Raw genomic sequence first — 17,978 nt, forward strand, 5'->3', positions numbered from 1 at the left:
GTAAAGACAGTTTACTTTTACTTGACCGACATCTTGATAAGATCATTCTATATTTAATTAATCTTTTATTACACACGACAAATATTTCATACATGGATATAAACGGTCTAATGAAAAGACAAAAAATGTTTTTCTACCTGAAGAAGCTGTATTATCATATAAGAAATAGTAAAGCAATAAAAACCCTTGCAGTTGAAGCCTTTGGGCTTTTATTTAATACACTAGTGTATAAAGAAAAACAAAAGGAAATACAGAACAAAGGACAAAAGTTTTTCTGATATATTTGAAGATCTTATAAAACGTTTACCAATGGTCAACAATAAGACTATAACCTTGATAAAGTATATCTGAAATATTAATTGAGAAAAACGCACATACATTTTATTTTTCCTTTTTCTGTACTTATTTTATTTTCCTGCCGTATTTTTACAGTGGTGAACTTTGAGTACTTCATATTGTTTCATCTCCATTACAAGCGATGCACCTATTTTTCTTTAAAATAAAAAAAGGAAGGGAAAAGAAGAGTGGAAAGAAAGCAGGAGAGCATCAACAATGTTATGCACGTTTTCTAAATTTTAGCACAAATCATTCTGATAAGAGACTTCAAACAGCTGCTTTTAAAAAAAGAAAAAAGACGAGTCATTTACATCTCAGAAACAAAAAGCTTGGTATGCATCAACATGGCTACTGGAAGCTGTTAATAAAACCACCATCACAAGTCAAACACAGATTAAACAAAAACATTTATTATAAAAAAAACAAAAAACATAACTCCTGTCTACTGTGTTTACCTCTGACTAAAACAATATAAGACAGAATAGTTTTGGGACTTGAGGAAGGATATTTCACACAGGACCGTCTTTCCCATTACACATTCATTTCCATTCACATTCAAATAAAATCTAAACGCAACTTTTCTTTACTGTTTTTTGAGTTGATTGTTCAATCTAACCAGAACTGCAAATTAACACCTGATGAACGCCGGTTAATTTCATTCAGATTACCGTCTTTTTCTATTCAGTTTACAGGTAAAAACGGGGGAAAGCGGCCGGTAAACTTTGGAATGCGTCAGCCGCTGGAAGAAAAAGTTCAGTTTCCCGCACTGGAAGAACTAACTGAGCTGAAATTAAGTCTCTAACTGACTTGACTGACCGTTTATCTAAAGCTAAAAGTCATCCAGAGTGAGCAGGTTTTGGTTCAGTGTCCCGATACCAGTGACAGGACACATGGCTGCTGACGGACAGGTCCAACCACCGGTCTCCCCCCCCCCCCCCCCCCCCCCTGCACCATGTCACTATGCGTTTTCTATCACTCAGCCAATGAAAGATGGCGCTAAATGAAAAGTTTCAAACAATCAGAAAGAGTCGTTCTCACCAGTGCATTTGTAACTTTCTAGAACATTTCCACATCTTAGCACAGATACTGTACCTCTACAGGAGTTCATAAAGGGTCGACTGCCAGGACAAGGCGAGACTCTCGGCCACCAGAACTAATTTTAATTTTGTCAAAATAAGTGACCAACACCAATGACTCAACGATTACTTCACCAGGCGCTGAGATTTCTGCCTTTCAAAACTCATTTTCCGGCCTGTTCTCTGTTATGGAACAAATCCCCCCCCCCCCCAAACCTCCAACTGGAATTTCAAGACTACTCCGGCATCGCAAGATATTTCAGCTAAAAAAAAAAAAGCAAATGCCAAAGCAGTATTTAGCATGGTGATATATCTAGACGTTTCTGTTGGATCGCGGCTCTGATTAGCTATCTTACTCCTCTCTGTTATGAAAATGTGACTTTACTGTTTGTGTCATTTACAGACACTTGTACAGGAGGAGACGACGTCTATCAGTGTTGTTGTAGTTCCTACTGGTCGCTGACAGACGTCGATAAAGACCACAGATTCCTTAATGCCCCTTGAACAGTATTTTTATAGGAACACAAGCCTGAGTGTGAGTGAGCGCGGGTCACGATGGGAGGCTGACGGAGGCTGACGGTGGTTTGTGTGTTAGACAGTGAAAGCGTTTCTGCCGTGTTGGGAGCGAGGCCGGCGGGGGCGGGGGCGGGGGCGGGGCGGGGCTCGGCTCTCACTGCTGAGGAGCGCCGTGCTCGCCGTCGTCCACGGTCCTGATGATGACGATCTGCTGCAGGTTCTGGGCGGGCGAGGGCGGCCGCAGCTGCTCCACCAGGGCGTGCAGGGTGTCCGAGTTGATGGTCTGCTCCTGCTCGGGGTCGAAGGGGTTGGAGCCGGTGACGGCGGGGTCGTCGGGCTCCGTCTTGAAGCCCTGTGCGGCGGCGGCGGCGGCGGCGGCGGCTGTGGCTTTGGGGTTGGGCGTGGCCGGGTTGGGGTTGTGAGGCTCGACGCCGGAGACGGAAACCAAACCTTTACTGTCTTCGGAGAGTTTGCTCTGGACGATGGCGACTGGCTGGGACGAAGCCAGGAGGACAACTGAGCGCACACACACACACACACACACACACACACACACACACACACACACACACACACAAAGAAAAGCACTGAGTTATCAAACAGGAAGGAGAGGGTGAAATGTGCTGCCATTCCCTTACACACATTGGTTTTCAAACTGATATGTTCAGGTGAGAACGGTAAAACGAACACAGTAAAACAAAACATAGACATGGTCGCTCACACACATATACACACTTTGACACACACATTAATATAAATTACAATATTGTCACAATAACCAAAATTCTAATACGACCTTGATACCGTTGCGAAAGACTGAATTCTATGTTGAATTTTATAAACGTACGATACTTTCACCAAATCCGTATACATACAGATAAGAAGAAGAAGAAGAAGAAGAAGAACAGGGTTCCCACACCTTCTTAAACATCAAATTCAAGGACTTTTCAAGGACTTTCCAGGCCCAATTCCCTCAAATTCAAGGACCCAATACGGCATAGTTTGAGACACGGATCAAGGTTAATTACTGTTACAACAGTAGAACTAACAGGCTTTACAGAAGCTCACAGACAACAAGAGAGAGGCTTAAATGTGTGAACACCTCAACTTTGCTGCGTTACAGTGATGGCAGACTATGTGCTCTCTTGCCTTCTCTAACACAAATATATAAATTCAAGCACTTTCAATGACCCATGTCTATTTATGTCTATTTTCAAAAACTTTCAAGGCCTTGATTCCCCCCCCCCCCCACACAAATTCACAAACTTTCAAGGATTTCAAAGACCCGTGGGGACCTTGGAAGGATTCTCTAGACTCTAGACAGTGGACTGCAGCAGTCAAAGTCAAACAGCTGAAAACATGAAAACAGCATCAAACAGTCCACCATGTTTTCAAATGGATCCCAGTTCACCTAAACTGGACAAACTGGTGCAAGAAGGGAAGTATGGAACTATTTTGCTTACAGAGCCGACAAAGACGGTGACAGTAATAGTATTGAATTCTTAGACATTAAACTTAGTACTGGAGTCAAAGTCAAAAAACACTCACCGGCCCTCGCTCTCTCCTTGTGGTGCCGCAGCTCGTCGGCGTGAGCCTTCTCCTGGTGTTTCATCATGTTCTTCACACTGGCGAACCTGTTGCCACACAGCAGGCACTGCACCCCGGGGTTCCCCTCTGCACAAAACACACAGCGACAGTCAGTACGCTCCGCCGAGACGCCCATGCTGCAGGCGGCACACTTACTTCAATAGAAAGCAATGAAAGGAAAATGAAATCATACTTTCATCTTCTTTGATGACTGTGTTGGCTGCCTAAGTCTTAGGTTATCACTTAGGAACTAGCATGTTGGTGAACCGCCTTCAGAATGAGGTGGTGTAACTGTGAATTCACACTGAGAGCAACAAGTCACTGGAAGCCCATTCATTTCCTAGAGAGCGACCAGGGAGACTTTTCACTGTCATCAGTTGTCAACAGCCAATCGGATTTCTACACTTTCTCTTTTCCCTACCGACGTTAAAAGCTTCCCAGTTCTCTGAAACTTTTATTTGAAAGACTACTGGAATTAAACATCACAAAAACAAAGCTTGGAAAACAGTTGCATCTATCATTGGGGTCGATGTGAGCTTTTGTTAATTTGTGATTATTGCTGCATAATTATAGCTTTCTTGCGATATTAAGTCGTCAAAGTGATATAACGTTATGAAAGACCAAAACAGTGAAAATACAAGCGCCACATGGACCAGGTTGCTCGCAGTGTGAACAGCCAGTTAGGGGCGGAGTCTACCTGTGCCTCAGACTGGGACGCTCCACTTGGCTCAGTCCTAGCCAAACCTTCCAAAAGGCTAAATGTTACATCGGATAATTTACTCATGGTTAGCATTTCAACTTCAGACACTCTCCAGGCTCCTCCCTGTCCTCGTCTTTACCTCCATCTGGCCTCAGTGAGCGCTCACTCGTCTCACTACTCTCACTCTCCTCTTCTCTACTCTCATTCTCTTCTTCTCTGCTCTCAATCTCACTGTCTTCTTCTCTGCTCTCAATCTCTTCTTCCCGGGACAGCTGGGAACCTTTTGGAAAATCAGCACATCCACTCTGCATCACTTTTTACATATACTGTAATTTCTAAACATCTAAATCCTGAAACCATTTAGCCTCTGTGTCCACTGGGCTCCTCGTTTTGAGCTTGTACCTGTAGCACTGGTTGCGGTGCCTGCTGCTGCTATGAGAAAGAAGAGCGGTGTTCTTTTGTAAAAAGCTGGAATATTTTTTAACTGCTAGTAACTTCACTCTGAGAGTCAACACATACCAAGCTCTCAGCAGTGTAGCCTTGCTGTTCAAAATGCCAAAAAAACAAGGAAGTGCTGTGAGGATCCCAGTGGACACAAAACGTAAAAACTATACTACTTATTACTCATTTCAAAAGTAATATTATTGCTTGACATATTACTCCACAGGATCAGTAATTTGTTACACTACTTCTTATATTACCTTACATCTCCAAATGTGTTGACTGCATCATCTCTTACATTTTACATTGATGTCCGATGTTCTTGTCATCAAGTAGTGACAATACTTCCACCCAGAGAAAGTCAACTTTTACTGCCATTTCTCATCTAAGCTATCTTACTGCATGCCTGCATCAACTGAGAGGACGACGACTAATTATGAAGAAAACAAACTGGGGGATGGTGGTGGGTAGCTGTAAGATATATTACTATTCAATTTGATATTTAGTGGGAGTGATAACCAAAGTAACTGCTATTTTTGTATTGATAACTAATATTACTTAACTTCAAATAGTAGTTAATTACACTACTCATTACTGGGAAAAGTAATAAGATTACTGTAACGCATTACCACCCAACACTGAAAGTCTTAATGCTGAACTCGGATTAGGAGGCTCACCTGGGTGGAGCCTGCGCATGTGTTTCTTCAGTTCGGACGATGTCCCAAAACTCGCTTCACAGTGAGAACATTTGTACGGAGTCTCACCTGGAACACAACAAGCACAAAAAAACACTCAAAACGCAGACAGCAAAGGCATATTCAGAATATATTCAAAATTGTTACGTAATGAAGGAGTTCTTCTAAGAATAACAGTGTTGAGCAGAGGGAAATTAACTACCTGCTACAAACCAAAAGCTGGAAAGTTTTGGCTTGAAAATTTCACCTCCTTTCCAGCCATCATTTGGAGTTGCTTTTCTATTCTAAAAATCAAACCGGCTGATCAAACAGGTAAAGTCTGATCAGGTGAATTTAGAAAAGCCCCAGCCACTGTAGCTGGTGGGGAAAAAGGAGTTTGCCCTGCCAAAGTGTTGAATGTGTGTTTGATCCCAATGAAGAACGTTTTAGTTGAGCTTTTGGTGTTTTATCACATTAAATACATAATCATGGCTGTGCTGTTGTCACTGCAGAGCACACACAACGCTCACAACTTTCCCTGGATAAATAAATGTGGTAAAACATCTCTTACCCGTGTGTTTGCGTGCGTGTGTGATGAGAGAGGAGGAGACAGAGAATGACATGCCGCACAGATCACACTGGTACGGTTTCTCCCCCGTGTGTCGTCGCTTGTGATAGGTCAGCGTGCTCGACTGGGCGAACGCCTGACCGCAGACGTCACACACATACGGTTTCTCCCCGCTGTGCAGTCTGTAACACACACACACACACACACACACACACACACACAAAAAGTCAGGGATGTGAAACACTACAACAGCATACAGGTAACTGCAAAAATAAATGAAACGAGGATCCGATGTATTCTGAACGCAGCTCATGTACCTGACGTGTATTTTGTAGTTGGAGGAGGTGGCGAACTTGAGGCCGCAGCGCTCACAGGTGTACGGCTTCTCCTCCCCATGGTGCATTCTGCAGTGAGCGATCAGCTGGCACTTCTGAGCAAAACACTTGTCGCACTGCGAGCAGGCGAACGGCTTCTCTCCTGAGAGACAGAGAGAGAGAGAGAGAGAGAGAGAGAGAGAGAGAGGGAGAGAGAGAGAGGGAGACAGAGAGAGAGAGTCAGAGAGAGTCAGAGAGAGAGAGACAGAGAGGGAAGAGAGGGAGACCGAGAGAGAGACAGAGAGAGAGAGGGAGAGAGAGACAGAGAGAGAGACAGAGAGAGAGAGAGAGAGAGAGGGAGACAGAGAGAGAGGGAGAGAGAGAGAGAGAGAGAGACACAGAGAGAGAGAGAGGGAGACAGAGAGAGAGAGGGAGAGAGAGAGTCAGAGTGAGAGAGAGAGATAGACAGAGAGAGGGAGACAGAGAGAGAGAGTCAGAGAGGGAAGAGAGGGAGACAGAGAGAGAGAGAGACAGAGAGAGAGAGGGAGAGAGAGTCAGAGAGAGAGAGATAGACAGAGAGAGGGAGACAGAGATAGAGAGTCAGAGAGAGAGAGACAGAGAGGGAAGAGAGGGAGACAGAGAGAGAGACAGAGAGAGAGAGAGGGAGAGAGAGAGACAGAGAGAGGGAGAGAGAGAGACAGAGAGAGGGAGAGAGAGAGTCAGAGAGAGAGAGAGAGATAGACAGAGAGAGGGAGACAGAGAGAGAGAGTCAGAGAGAGAGAGACAGAGAGGGAAGAGAGGGAGACAGAGAGGGAGAGAGAGAATAACGGAGAAAGAGAAAGAAAGAGACAGTGGGACTTAATTCACTCACTAAAATCATGCATGTATAATTCAGTGCATAATTAATTTTACACAAAAGGTAGTTTCAATTGTGCTGATAATTCCCCCTTAAAATCTATGCATGTGTTGTCAAAGATGGAATTGTCTTCCATGTTAATTCTTGCTTAGCCATCTTTCCTGCTCTCTATCGCCATCTTTTATTTAACTTTTCAGATAGTGTACATGTGTTGGTAATTGTTGTATAAAAGCCATAATATCCATGAGTACATCCTTCACTATGATTATTATGGGTACTTTGGTGATGTTGAGGATAGGGTTCGACCGATATTAGCCTTTTATTAAAATTAGACAACACAGTTTTAGTGTCCCATGATGATCTCAATGTTGTTTCAGAGGCTTTTCCACCCTGACAACAATATCATTCTTGGGGGAAACACTGAATACTTTTACATTTTTGGCATGAAAATGGAAAAATTTGAGCAGCTTCAATACAAAAATACAATATTGGTATTGGACTTGGAAAGCCCATGTCAGTGGAACTGTAGTTGACGTCTTTGCCTGCACCTCGTACCTACTGCAGCACCGGTGGACCCAGAATCTCAGTGAAGAAAGCCCTCTCGGCTATTATTGCTATAATAAATGCAATGTAGGGTATTTTCTTCCCACAAACCCACTCATTATCCATAGTACACACTCACCTGTGTGTATGCGCAGGTGTGTTTTCAGCTGGGTCCCTTGTCTGAAGGTTTTGGAGCAGAAGATGCAATTGAATGGCTTCAGTCCCTTATGGATTTTCATGTGTCTGCGCAAGCTGCTTGACTCTGTGAACATTTTGTTGCACTCAGTGCAGAACAGTGATTTTTCTAATACACCTTTCTTTTCCCCGAACTCGTCCTCGCCCTCCTCCTCCTCATCCTCCTCCTCTCCTTCCTCACCCTCCAGGTTGCTCGACTGGCTCTGCCTCCTCCTCCCCCTCCCTCTCCCCCGGCCCCTCCCTCTCCTCCCCCCTCCGCTGCTCAGTCGTACTCTCTTGGCCGGAGAGTCTTCCAACGAGGGGCTCCAGTCTGCAGATGTGTCTCCTTCTTCCTTCACGCTTGTGTCAGAATCCCCCAACGAAACATCCTCAGTGTTACCTGCGGCTCTCCCCCTCCCCCTGCCCCTCCCCCTGCCCCTCCCTCGGCCCCTCCCCCTGCCTCTGGAGGCCAGAGTCTTGGGCGTGCCTTCAGACGTGCTGCTGGACGCCGCCTGGTCACCGCTGGGGGTCTTAGGCTTTCTGCCTCTCTTCTTGCCCTGTCCTCTACCAGCACTCTTTGGAGTTGTAGGAGTATAATCTTCATCACTTCTGTCTTCCTCTTCCCTCTCTCCATCTTTCTCCATCTCCTCCTCCTGCTGCTGCTGCTGCTGCTCCCTCTTCCTCTTTCCGCTCCCCTGCTCCTCCCCCACCGCTGAAGCGATAGAGAGAGGTGCAAATCCTACCGGGGTAGTGGGGCTGGCGGCAGAGGCGGGACTGGGGGGAGAAGGGGGGCTAACAAAAGCAGGAGAGGAGGCGGATTCCTTCCCTGCCTCTGATTGGGTCGTCCCACTCGTCTCTGTCCAGTGGGGGTTTTCCTCCAGATACTGCGTGGCCTCGGACATTCCCAGGAACACCGCCGCTCTACGCACGGCTGCTAGTCTGTTACTGAAACCATGGACATTGATGGAAATTAACATATTGCACAAAATAACACACTGACTGACTGGTGTTGCTACAGCTCAATGGCTCTGCTACTGCCAGGTTTAGGGGTTTGATTCACATCCATGCTTTAAAAAATGCCCTCATGGTACTGTAACTGAATTCACACTGTGAGCGACATGATCAACAAGTCACCACAAGTCCATTCATTTACTGTAGAGCCGAGTAACCGGGGAAACGGCCGATGTGTGGACGCTCAACAAGCTTGTTGCAGGCAATCAAATTTCCAGGCTTCCTTGTTTTGCTACTGATGTTATTTTGTTTCACAATAGTTCCTCTTGACAAGTGCAAAATGGACAAGAATTTGATTCCAGCCATTCAAAGTTTCCCAGTTCTCTACAACATTTATCTGAGACTACAGGAATAAACATCTCTAAAACTAAGCTTGGAGAATGGTACATCCATCATTGGGGTCGATGGTAAGCTTTAAATTAATTTTATTGAGGTTTTTTTTTTTTTTATTAATGCTGTCTAATGCTAATAGCTATGTTAGCGCATCAAAAAGATATAACATTATAAAACACAATCCCAAAGCAGCTAAAAAATACATGATTTGACTGGTAAAACTCTGTAGCTGGATGTGATCACTACATAGATTGAATCAGTCCTAATAGAGCGACCATCAACCAAATTGCTCGCAGTGTGAACGCACCAAAGCACTCTTGCATAACAGGATCCACCAAATGGAAAATATACTGTCTGTATGCATATATAGAATTACATGTTTAATCTTTTTACAGTGGCGTAATACCACAACCGAGCTAAGTTTTTACCTGCTGAGGCTCATCTGTCCTGTGTAGACAAACTCCAACAGCTTCTCCAGCGCGTACCGGCTGACTTTGTCAGGGTCCAGCGTCGTGACCTCTTGACCCTTGTCGGCCTGGGAGGAGAAGTACTTGCTGAACGCGGCCAGAATGTTGCGGTGAGCTCTGAACTCCACTTCTCTCACAGCTATGGTTATGTCACACAGGAAGTCCATCTCTCGCTGCTGATGTAGACGCTGCAGGAGCAGCTTTCCATGGTTTGTGACACGAGCCATCACTGCTGCCGGGTTACACTGAAACACACAGTCAACATCAACACAGCTGATTAGAAAAATTCTGTTTCATTTCGCAGAGGGAGTGGGACCAACTTACTGTGGCCCTGTGTAGCTCAACAGACACTGTCAAGGTTGACACTGCCAATTCACCACTATTGTGCAATATTACAATAAATAAGGCTAAAGAGGTTGTGCAACAATTTCTCAGTAATAGGCTACAGGGGTTGTGGGTTCAGTGCAATGGGTTGCTTTGCGTTCTTTTTATTGGTATGTAGGATTATGTATGTCAAATTGTACGTGGTTTTTTTTGTATGATGATATATATATGCATGATTGTATGTGAAGGATGCTGTGCATGAAACTGATGTTTTTTACTGTGACACAGCAACAGAGTCCATGATAAGCTTCCCCACAAGGACAATAAAAGTATATCTTCTCTTATAACCATGGGACCACTCATGGTGGAAAAGTCCACCAAATCAAACATGTTGATGACAATATTCGACTGTGAGTTAACCCCACCACCCCACCAACTCAACACCATCATCATCATTTCATCTGCTCTGCAATATGTATAGGCAGATATGAAAACCCTCCTTAAAATTAATGTGAATACAGTTCAGACCCAAAACATGAGGGAGTTCAGATCATCATTTCATCTGGTCTGCAATATTTATAGGCAGATATGAAAACTCCCCTGTTATTCTTAAAATGAATCTGAATAAGGGGACCAGGGGGCAATGAATTCATGTCACATATTTACTCACCTCCACAAATGAGAATCCAATGTCAGGGCTAGATGGGAACAAAAAGAAAATAATTATTCGTTTTCTACAGTTGTAAATCACATCATTATCACTAGTGAAGCAGTAACTTGGTGTGCTATCAGCAGTGTGTCAGTAATACTGTGAGAAGTTGGGTCATCTCCTTAACTGTTAACTAACGTACATTACACCACTGTTATTAAGATAATGGTGAATGAAAAAGAAAATAGTGAAACATATACGAAGGGAATCCACTGTGCCTAACGTTAGTCTAAATCGACATTTCTAACAAATCCAGTTTTCTTGAATCAGCAGACTTGACAGTTGTGATGAACCCGTTTTTGAAAATAAAAGCTCCCGCCTGCTTCCTCTAAAGGCCTAGCTTGATGAACCGGGTGCCATATGCTTTGCTAACGTTAACACTGCTGTCGTGTACTATTTAAAAATACATTCCGGCGGTTGTATGTTCTCCACGTGTATTTTTTAGCATTTTATTAACCGACCAAAGCCCGTCAGAAGCGCTGTAACGCTTTAGCATCTAACCGAAGAGGCTAACTTATGAAGCTAAAACAAAATATTTTCGAAGTCGGCCATAAAAAGCGCGCAAAACATTGTGCTCTTATTTCGAAGGTTTGACGAGGTTTTGTACTGTCGGTTTCAGCGTAAGTTAGCGTAACGTGTTAAAAACGGTTATTTCGGCAACAAGGTGCATAAACACGCTATTAAATCGTAACAAATTATTGCTGTAAATACATTATTTAGATCAAACGCAGTGATTAAATAAAAGCAGAAAAGTACCTTCTAATATCCGCGTCGAGCAGCCATTATCCAGTGACGTAGGGGGACATACGTGATTCTCGCGAGACTTCACTTCTTTGTTAAAGTTACAGTACACTCAAAATGTAAAAATTGCTGTATGTCAACTATGGCTGTGAGTTCGTACAATTTAACGCTCGAAAACAAAGATTAACAGCTCAAGTGCTCAGATGCGTATTTTATTGATCCCATGTAAGTGAAATATGACACCATACATAACTCCTAGACATGACTTAAAGCTTTTTTTCTGAATAGTTTGTCTCCACTCCACACTGCATGCTTTTGTTTTGGTGAAAATCAGTGCAGTCTAATCCAAGTCAATGAATTTTACTACTTTCTCATGAACACCCTGTAATATGTAATGTTATATAAATATAATGTTTTGAAATGCTGACTGATGAATTTCAGATAGTAGGCCTAAGATTCGTTTTGAAATGAAACCATTAATTTGTATTTAAAGGGAGTCTATTGAAACCCTGAGAAACAGATTGTTCTTTGTCTGTTTAATATATGAAGATCTCAATTTGACCGGATGATCAGATGGATGTTGGAGATCTAAGAGGACTGTTGCAGTACTACTTTTTTTTTTTTTTTTAATCACATCTATCATGAATGCTTTGAACACATAAGCCTTTAGAGATGAGACTGGGTGGCAGATGTACTAACCGAAGAGTTAATTTCAAAATTATATAGCCATTTTGGAAAGGAAAACATGGAAAAACTCATGATTCAGTGTTTCTAAAATATATTGGATCCAGGCTATATCAGTGCTGTTTTTGTCAGCAAAGGACTTAAGTTGCTTAATATCCTTTAAAAAGTGCCATGGGTCATTTTAATACCATCCCGTGTATAAGAGGATATGTCCCTTTTTGCAGAGGTGGAAAGTAAGTACATTTACTCGAATACTGTACTTAAATACAATTTTGAGGTACTTGTACTTTACCATTTTACGCTACTTTATACTTCTACTCCACACATTTCAGAGGGAAATATTGTACTTTTTACTCCACTACCTTTATTTGATAACTTAAGTTACTAGTTACTTTGCAGATTCAGATTATTAATACAAAATATAATCAACTAATAAATTGTGATGTATTATTATAGATTACTGTAAACTACCCAGCAGTATATAAAGTAGTGGAATCAGCCCCACATTTTCCAGCTGCAACATTAAAGTGATGCTTACACATTAATGCATCAATAATTATAATTCAATAATATAATATATACTGTTTTATTCTGAAATGGGCCATTCTGCATAATGAGTACTTTTACTTTTGTTGCTTTAAGTACATTTTGATGCTAATACTTTTGTACTTTTACTTAAGTAACATTTTGAATGCAGGACTTTTACTTGTATTTTTATACTGTGGTATTTCTACTTTTACTTAAGTAAAAAAAAAAAATCTGAGTACTTCTTCCACCACTGCCTTTTTGGATATAGTGTAGATCTCATGTTGAAACCAAACAGGTTGGTCATTCCCTCTTGTTTTGTGTTTTCCTCTGTCTCAACACTAGATGGCAGCAGCTGCCTGCTGCAGTCAGTGGCACAGCTCCAACCACCAGAGAGATCACTGTTATATTTAATGAACTGTGTAGCCTATTATTGTACACAGTTCAGCTCTCTTACTTTATCATATGTTCCTGATATTTCAGTTCAGTTCAGTACAATTCAGACCTTTATTGGTTTGAATTTGGTTTTCAGACAGGGTCTACAGTAAAACCTAACAAAACATAATAAAAAAACACAATAAAAACAGAACAAACCACCACAACACAAACCATATAGACAAATATCAGTCAATAACACCAGACAGAGTAAACAGGTTGATGTCGATTTTGCCTCTCGGACCCAAATCCGAGAATATTTTTATTGTCAGATATGATTTTGTCCAGAATTGCATGACTATCTGTATTGTAGGTAGAGAGATAACAGAGAAACTATGATCTAAACAGTCATTCTTCTACATTCTCTAAGTGTGTTAACTTCTTGTAAATGAAATAATGCTGAAGTTTAACAATTCATCCATTTGCTGGAGCTCCCCTGGGAACCCCCTCAAGGACCCCTGGTGGTCCCCGGACCCCACGCTGAGAACCACTGATATATAGAGCAATAAAGAGTCACTCATCAGTGAAAAATACAATTTTCATCACATGCTACATCACTTAATGTGCAAATGAAGCAGTCTAATGGGGATAAATGAGTCCCAAGTTATTTTATTCTTGAGTTATTATTATTATTAATAATAACATGATCCTCTGTATATCCAAGCTTCATACTCTCAGTCTTCTGCTAAGGTTGTAAATATTCTGTAACGACTGAAAACTCTTTTTTTCTTCTCTCTGTATATATCTTACTGTCAGGGTGTCAGACTCTTCTTCTGTGGTCTTTCACATCAGCACTCTCTCTCTCTCTCTCTCTCTCACACACACACACACACACACACAGAGCAGCTCTCTAAGTGGAGTTTGATAGGGAGGTTAAGTGAGGTGATTGCTGTATATTGATGATCTCATACTTTCCTAAATCACACTCCGGCCTTCAGACAGTGGGAAACCCGCCCACTATCGATCCCTCCATCTTCTTCTTCTTCTTCTTCTTCTTCATCTTCTTCTTCTTTTTCTTCTTCTTCTCTCTCCAAATCTCTTCTCTTTCCCTGCCAGGTCGCTGTTGTTATGAGTCTGCACATGGTTATGTTTAATATAATTTCTGTTGCTGATTGTCTTCTTGATTGTTTTACATCTTTCTCTATGGGGTGAAATGTTTTTATTGGGCCCTCTGGGTGTTTTTGTTCCTCTTGCACAGTTTGCCTTTCTTTTCTTCTCCTTTTTTCAGTGTGTTTATTAGGGATGTACTGTGTATATATATCGAAATCCAATATACTGCAATACATACATATCAAGGGTCAGAAAAATGAATGGTGATATCAGCTCCATGTTATTCTGCTGTAGTAATCACAAATGAGATGCTTGACCATCACAGTTTCACAAGCTCTCCATCCAAATTATGTTATTCTCACTTTGTAATGACATTTTTAAATTGTTGTTTACATTCTAGCAAGACAATGGCATTACAAAAATAAACATAATTCTGCACAGTCAGACTTTGTTGTCATTGAACTTTTATCGTGTGTGTATCGAATCGTGAAGCTCATATCACGTATCGAATCATGAGATAAGCAGATCGTCCCATTCCTAGTTTTGATCATTTTTGCTCCTAAAATAAAGTCGGTAAAATGTTCTTAAAGCGAACTTGAGCAAACAGCTTAACTATTTTCAAACTAGAAGGATACTCTGAGAGCACAGACCTCCGCCAAGGTTCGTGCTATTATTGCTTGTTTGTGAGTCGGATCCGGATGTGCTCCAAAATTGAATGGGTTCTTCCTTGGCCCATGCTACACCCTTCCACCAAGTTTCATGAAAATCGGGCCAGTAGTTTTTCCGTAATCCTGCTAACAGACAGACAGACAGACAAACAAACGGCACAGAAAACATAACCTCCTTGGAGGAGATAATGAGTCTCATTAACCAAAACCAATCTGCAGCAGAAGCACCAGCAGGAAGCATTAGATTTGTTTTTATTTGTATGAACAAAGTGGCGTCCGGGGACCCGCCGGGCTTCTTCAGCTCAATCGATGCTCCTCCTCCTCCTCTGCCCTCGACCCTCTGCCACGCAGCAACAGCAATAAAACACACGCAGCAGCAGCAGCAACTTTCATTTTCATAATGGACTCAAGCCGTCGTCTCAGGGGCTGAAACGCCCAAACAGATCAAATCCTCTCTGTCGTAAACACTGAAAAAAGGTGGGTCATTTTGTACTGCATGCATGTGTCTGGTTTGGGACAAAAGTCTTTGAAGAATACACCAAGATCCAGTCAAACCAGGAGTTCCCAGCAAAGAAATGTCCAAGACACTCTGTCTCATTTAAAAGACTTTTCATTTCAGATGGCAAGAAAAGATTAAAAGATTAGATTAAAAAGCGTCATGGTTTGTTTAAATGTTATGCGATCATATCAGAGTAGATGTAAATGTTTTCATTTGGTGTTTATCTCATGTCAGAACTAAACTCTTTTAATGTCAGTAGATTGTTGTAGCAGCTGATACTGTTCAGGTTGTGAACAAAAACAATCCAGTTTCCTCTCCAGAGGCCCGTATCATGAAGCGAGATTAGTGGGTTAACAAGCTAAGTTTTAACTCACTTTTAACCCTGGGTTTTCGGTCTCACGAAGGTGGCTCACTTTTAACCGGGGTAGATCATCATGGTAACTTATGCTGTACGGCTAACCTGCTCCGGAGCAGGTTAAAGGAATAGTTCACCCAAAAATGAAAATTCTGTCATCATCTCCTCCCCCTCATGCCAAATGAAACACAGGTGAAATTTGTTAGTCCATATAACACACAGGGAGGCTGCAGCACAACTTGGTAGCAGCCTTCTCCAAAACAACTGAAGTCAATGGGGACCTGTTCTTTAGAGCTCCAAAACAAAAACAGCCAAACAATCACACTGTGAATAGAAAGACCTATACACCATTATTTGTTGCAAATCAATCAGCTGTAGTTAAGATTTGCACTAAATGATGGTGTAAATATACTGTAGGTCTTTTTGGAACTCTGAAGAACTGGTCCCCACTGACTTCAGTTGTTTTGGAGAAGGCTGCTATGGAGTTGTGCTGCAGCCTCCCTGTGTGTTATATGGACAAACTTCACCTGTGTTTCAACTGGCATGAGGGGGAGGAGATGATGACAGGATTTTCATTTTTGGGTGAACTATTCCTTTAAACCAGCTGCTGACCAAGTGAAATAAAGACTTTAATGTTTATTTTGTGGGTGTGTGGACTTACAGCATATACACACAGGCATAGTGTTAAATAGACACTGACAATTTTGCAGTGAAGCGTCATGGTTTGTTTAAATGTTATGCTCTCATTCATTTTGGAAGAGTAGATATAAATGTTTTCATTTGGTGTTTATCTCATGTCGGAACTAAACTCTTTTAATGTCAGTTTAATGTCTCAGTAGCAGCTGATACTGTTCCGTTTGTGTACAAAAACAATCCAGTTTCCTCTCCAGATTTCAGGATACGATATCATAAAAGACAGCACCACACACACACACACACACACACACACACACACACACACACACATCTCTTAACTCCAATTCTGGTGATTTTCAGGTTTTAACTGAACTTTGGTCTTATGAAACCCTTTCCAAACCATTGGATAAATTCAAAAATACACTGGGTTCAATCTGAAAACACTGCTGTTTCTCTTAGTTCCTGCAAATTTGACCTGTGATGAACTGTTGATCTATCCTGGGTGTTTCCCCTTCTGCTGCCCAGTGCATGCTGGGATAGACTCCAGCCTGCTGTGACCCTGAATATGAATAAGCGGGAAGGGAAAATGAATGAATGAAATGTTGGCGATACAAGGTTGTTACCCGACAGTGACACATATACATGTATACATACATACATACATACATGTATGTTTGCGCACACACACACACTGACGATGGACATCAGATTGTAAAAGTGATCTTTTGTCCCTCCTCTCTTCCCCTCTGCAGGACATGCAGGTTCAGGAATGCTCGGTTTGTCAGGAATGTAAATCTTCCGTTTGTTTTCTGTGTTCACGCCCACAGGCCGCTGTGTTCTGCACACAAGGAGATCTGTCCCAAACATTTGAGAAACACGACTCTTACTCTGACACAAAATGACTGAATGAAAAAAACTGGAATAAATCATGCAGTTAGCAGCTTTGTCAGGATTGCAGGTTTTCCAAACTGGATTTCAGAAAAGCTATATATCCACTTTGAATCGAAAAGTTACCTAATGGTCACTGTCCAATATTAATAAAAAACAGTGATACGGTATAAATTGTTAGAATTTTGTAAGTAAAAGGCTCAAGATAGCTAAGAACTGAAATAATACTGAATAGTTTTACTTTCAAGATGGCAATCATATTGTCAGAGATAGAGTCATCTTTTTCAAATGATGGATATCTCATTTTGGAATAAAACTCTTATATTTACATTTTACATTTCACTTCCACTCTTTTCCCGGGCGACAACGAGTTCAACAAGAGAACAAACTTCAATTCCTCCATCACTGAAATTATTATTATTATTAATACCTTTATTAAATTCAATAAAATCATTGAGGACTGGCCCTCATTTACAATGATGTTGAGTATAAAGATATAAAATTATAAAAATACAATAAAAGAAAACAATCAATTCAAACAAGTATATAAGTACAGTTAATAAAAGATACAAGAAACAAAAAACAATCAATTAAAACAAGTATGTATGTACAGATAATAAAAGATACAGGATACAAGATATAAAACAAATCAATCAAAAGCAATAGTCAGAGCCGTTCTACCTGACAATTTCCAATTTCCCTAATAGGAAAAAGGTCAGAAAGAAGAGCAGGGATAAGAAGTGAGAGTTAATGAGAGGCAGAAGGATGTGTGATGTGAGTCTTCACTGAAGCTGCGGCTCCAGCAGAACCAGCCTGCTGTGTTTCTGTGGTCTCCTTATCTAACCAGCACACACCAGTCTCACCACTG

The 17,978-nt window shown here is 41.7% G+C and overlaps 1 protein-coding gene across 1 annotated transcript; it reads right to left on the reverse strand.

Moving 5' to 3' along the window:
- Window positions 1–1,293: 1,293 nt before the first annotated feature.
- Window positions 1,294–11,411, reverse strand: LOC139664366 (myoneurin-like). The gene is made up of 9 exons (XM_071543169.1): window positions 11,386–11,411; window positions 10,591–10,618; window positions 9,558–9,841; window positions 7,751–8,730; window positions 6,216–6,375; window positions 5,902–6,080; window positions 5,334–5,420; window positions 3,477–3,602; window positions 1,294–2,444 (listed from the first exon to the last, which is right to left on the reverse strand). Exons 3-9 carry the CDS (start codon window positions 9,821–9,823, stop codon window positions 2,083–2,085), a joined length of 2,160 nt encoding a protein of 719 aa, XP_071399270.1. The 5' UTR covers window positions 9,824–9,841; window positions 10,591–10,618; window positions 11,386–11,411; the 3' UTR covers window positions 1,294–2,082.
- Window positions 11,412–17,978: the final 6,567 nt, after the last annotated feature.

The sequence above is a fragment of the Centroberyx affinis genome, unplaced genomic scaffold (genome assembly GCF_046629955.1).
Source record: "Centroberyx affinis isolate AG114_WGS23_722 - 3 ecotype Tasmania unplaced genomic scaffold, CSIRO-AGI_Caff_v1 ptg004247l_1, whole genome shotgun sequence".
Lineage (NCBI taxonomy): Eukaryota > Metazoa > Chordata > Actinopteri > Beryciformes > Berycidae > Centroberyx > Centroberyx affinis.

What these genes read in the sequence shown, in the direction of transcription:
- LOC139664366 (XM_071543169.1), bottom strand. Translation starts at nt 9,823, where the DNA reads ATGGCTCGTGTCACAAACCATGGAAAGCTGCTCCTGCAGCGTCTACAT. An exon ending in GGACAGATGAGCCTCAGCAG is followed by an intron (nt 8,731 to 9,557) that starts GTAAAAACTTAG and finishes CCATGGTTTCAG; the next exon opens with TAACAGACTAGCAGCCGTGC. An exon ending in AACTACAAAATACACGTCAG is followed by an intron (nt 6,081 to 6,215) that starts GTACATGAGCTG and finishes TGTGTGTTACAG; the next exon opens with ACTGCACAGCGGGGAGAAAC.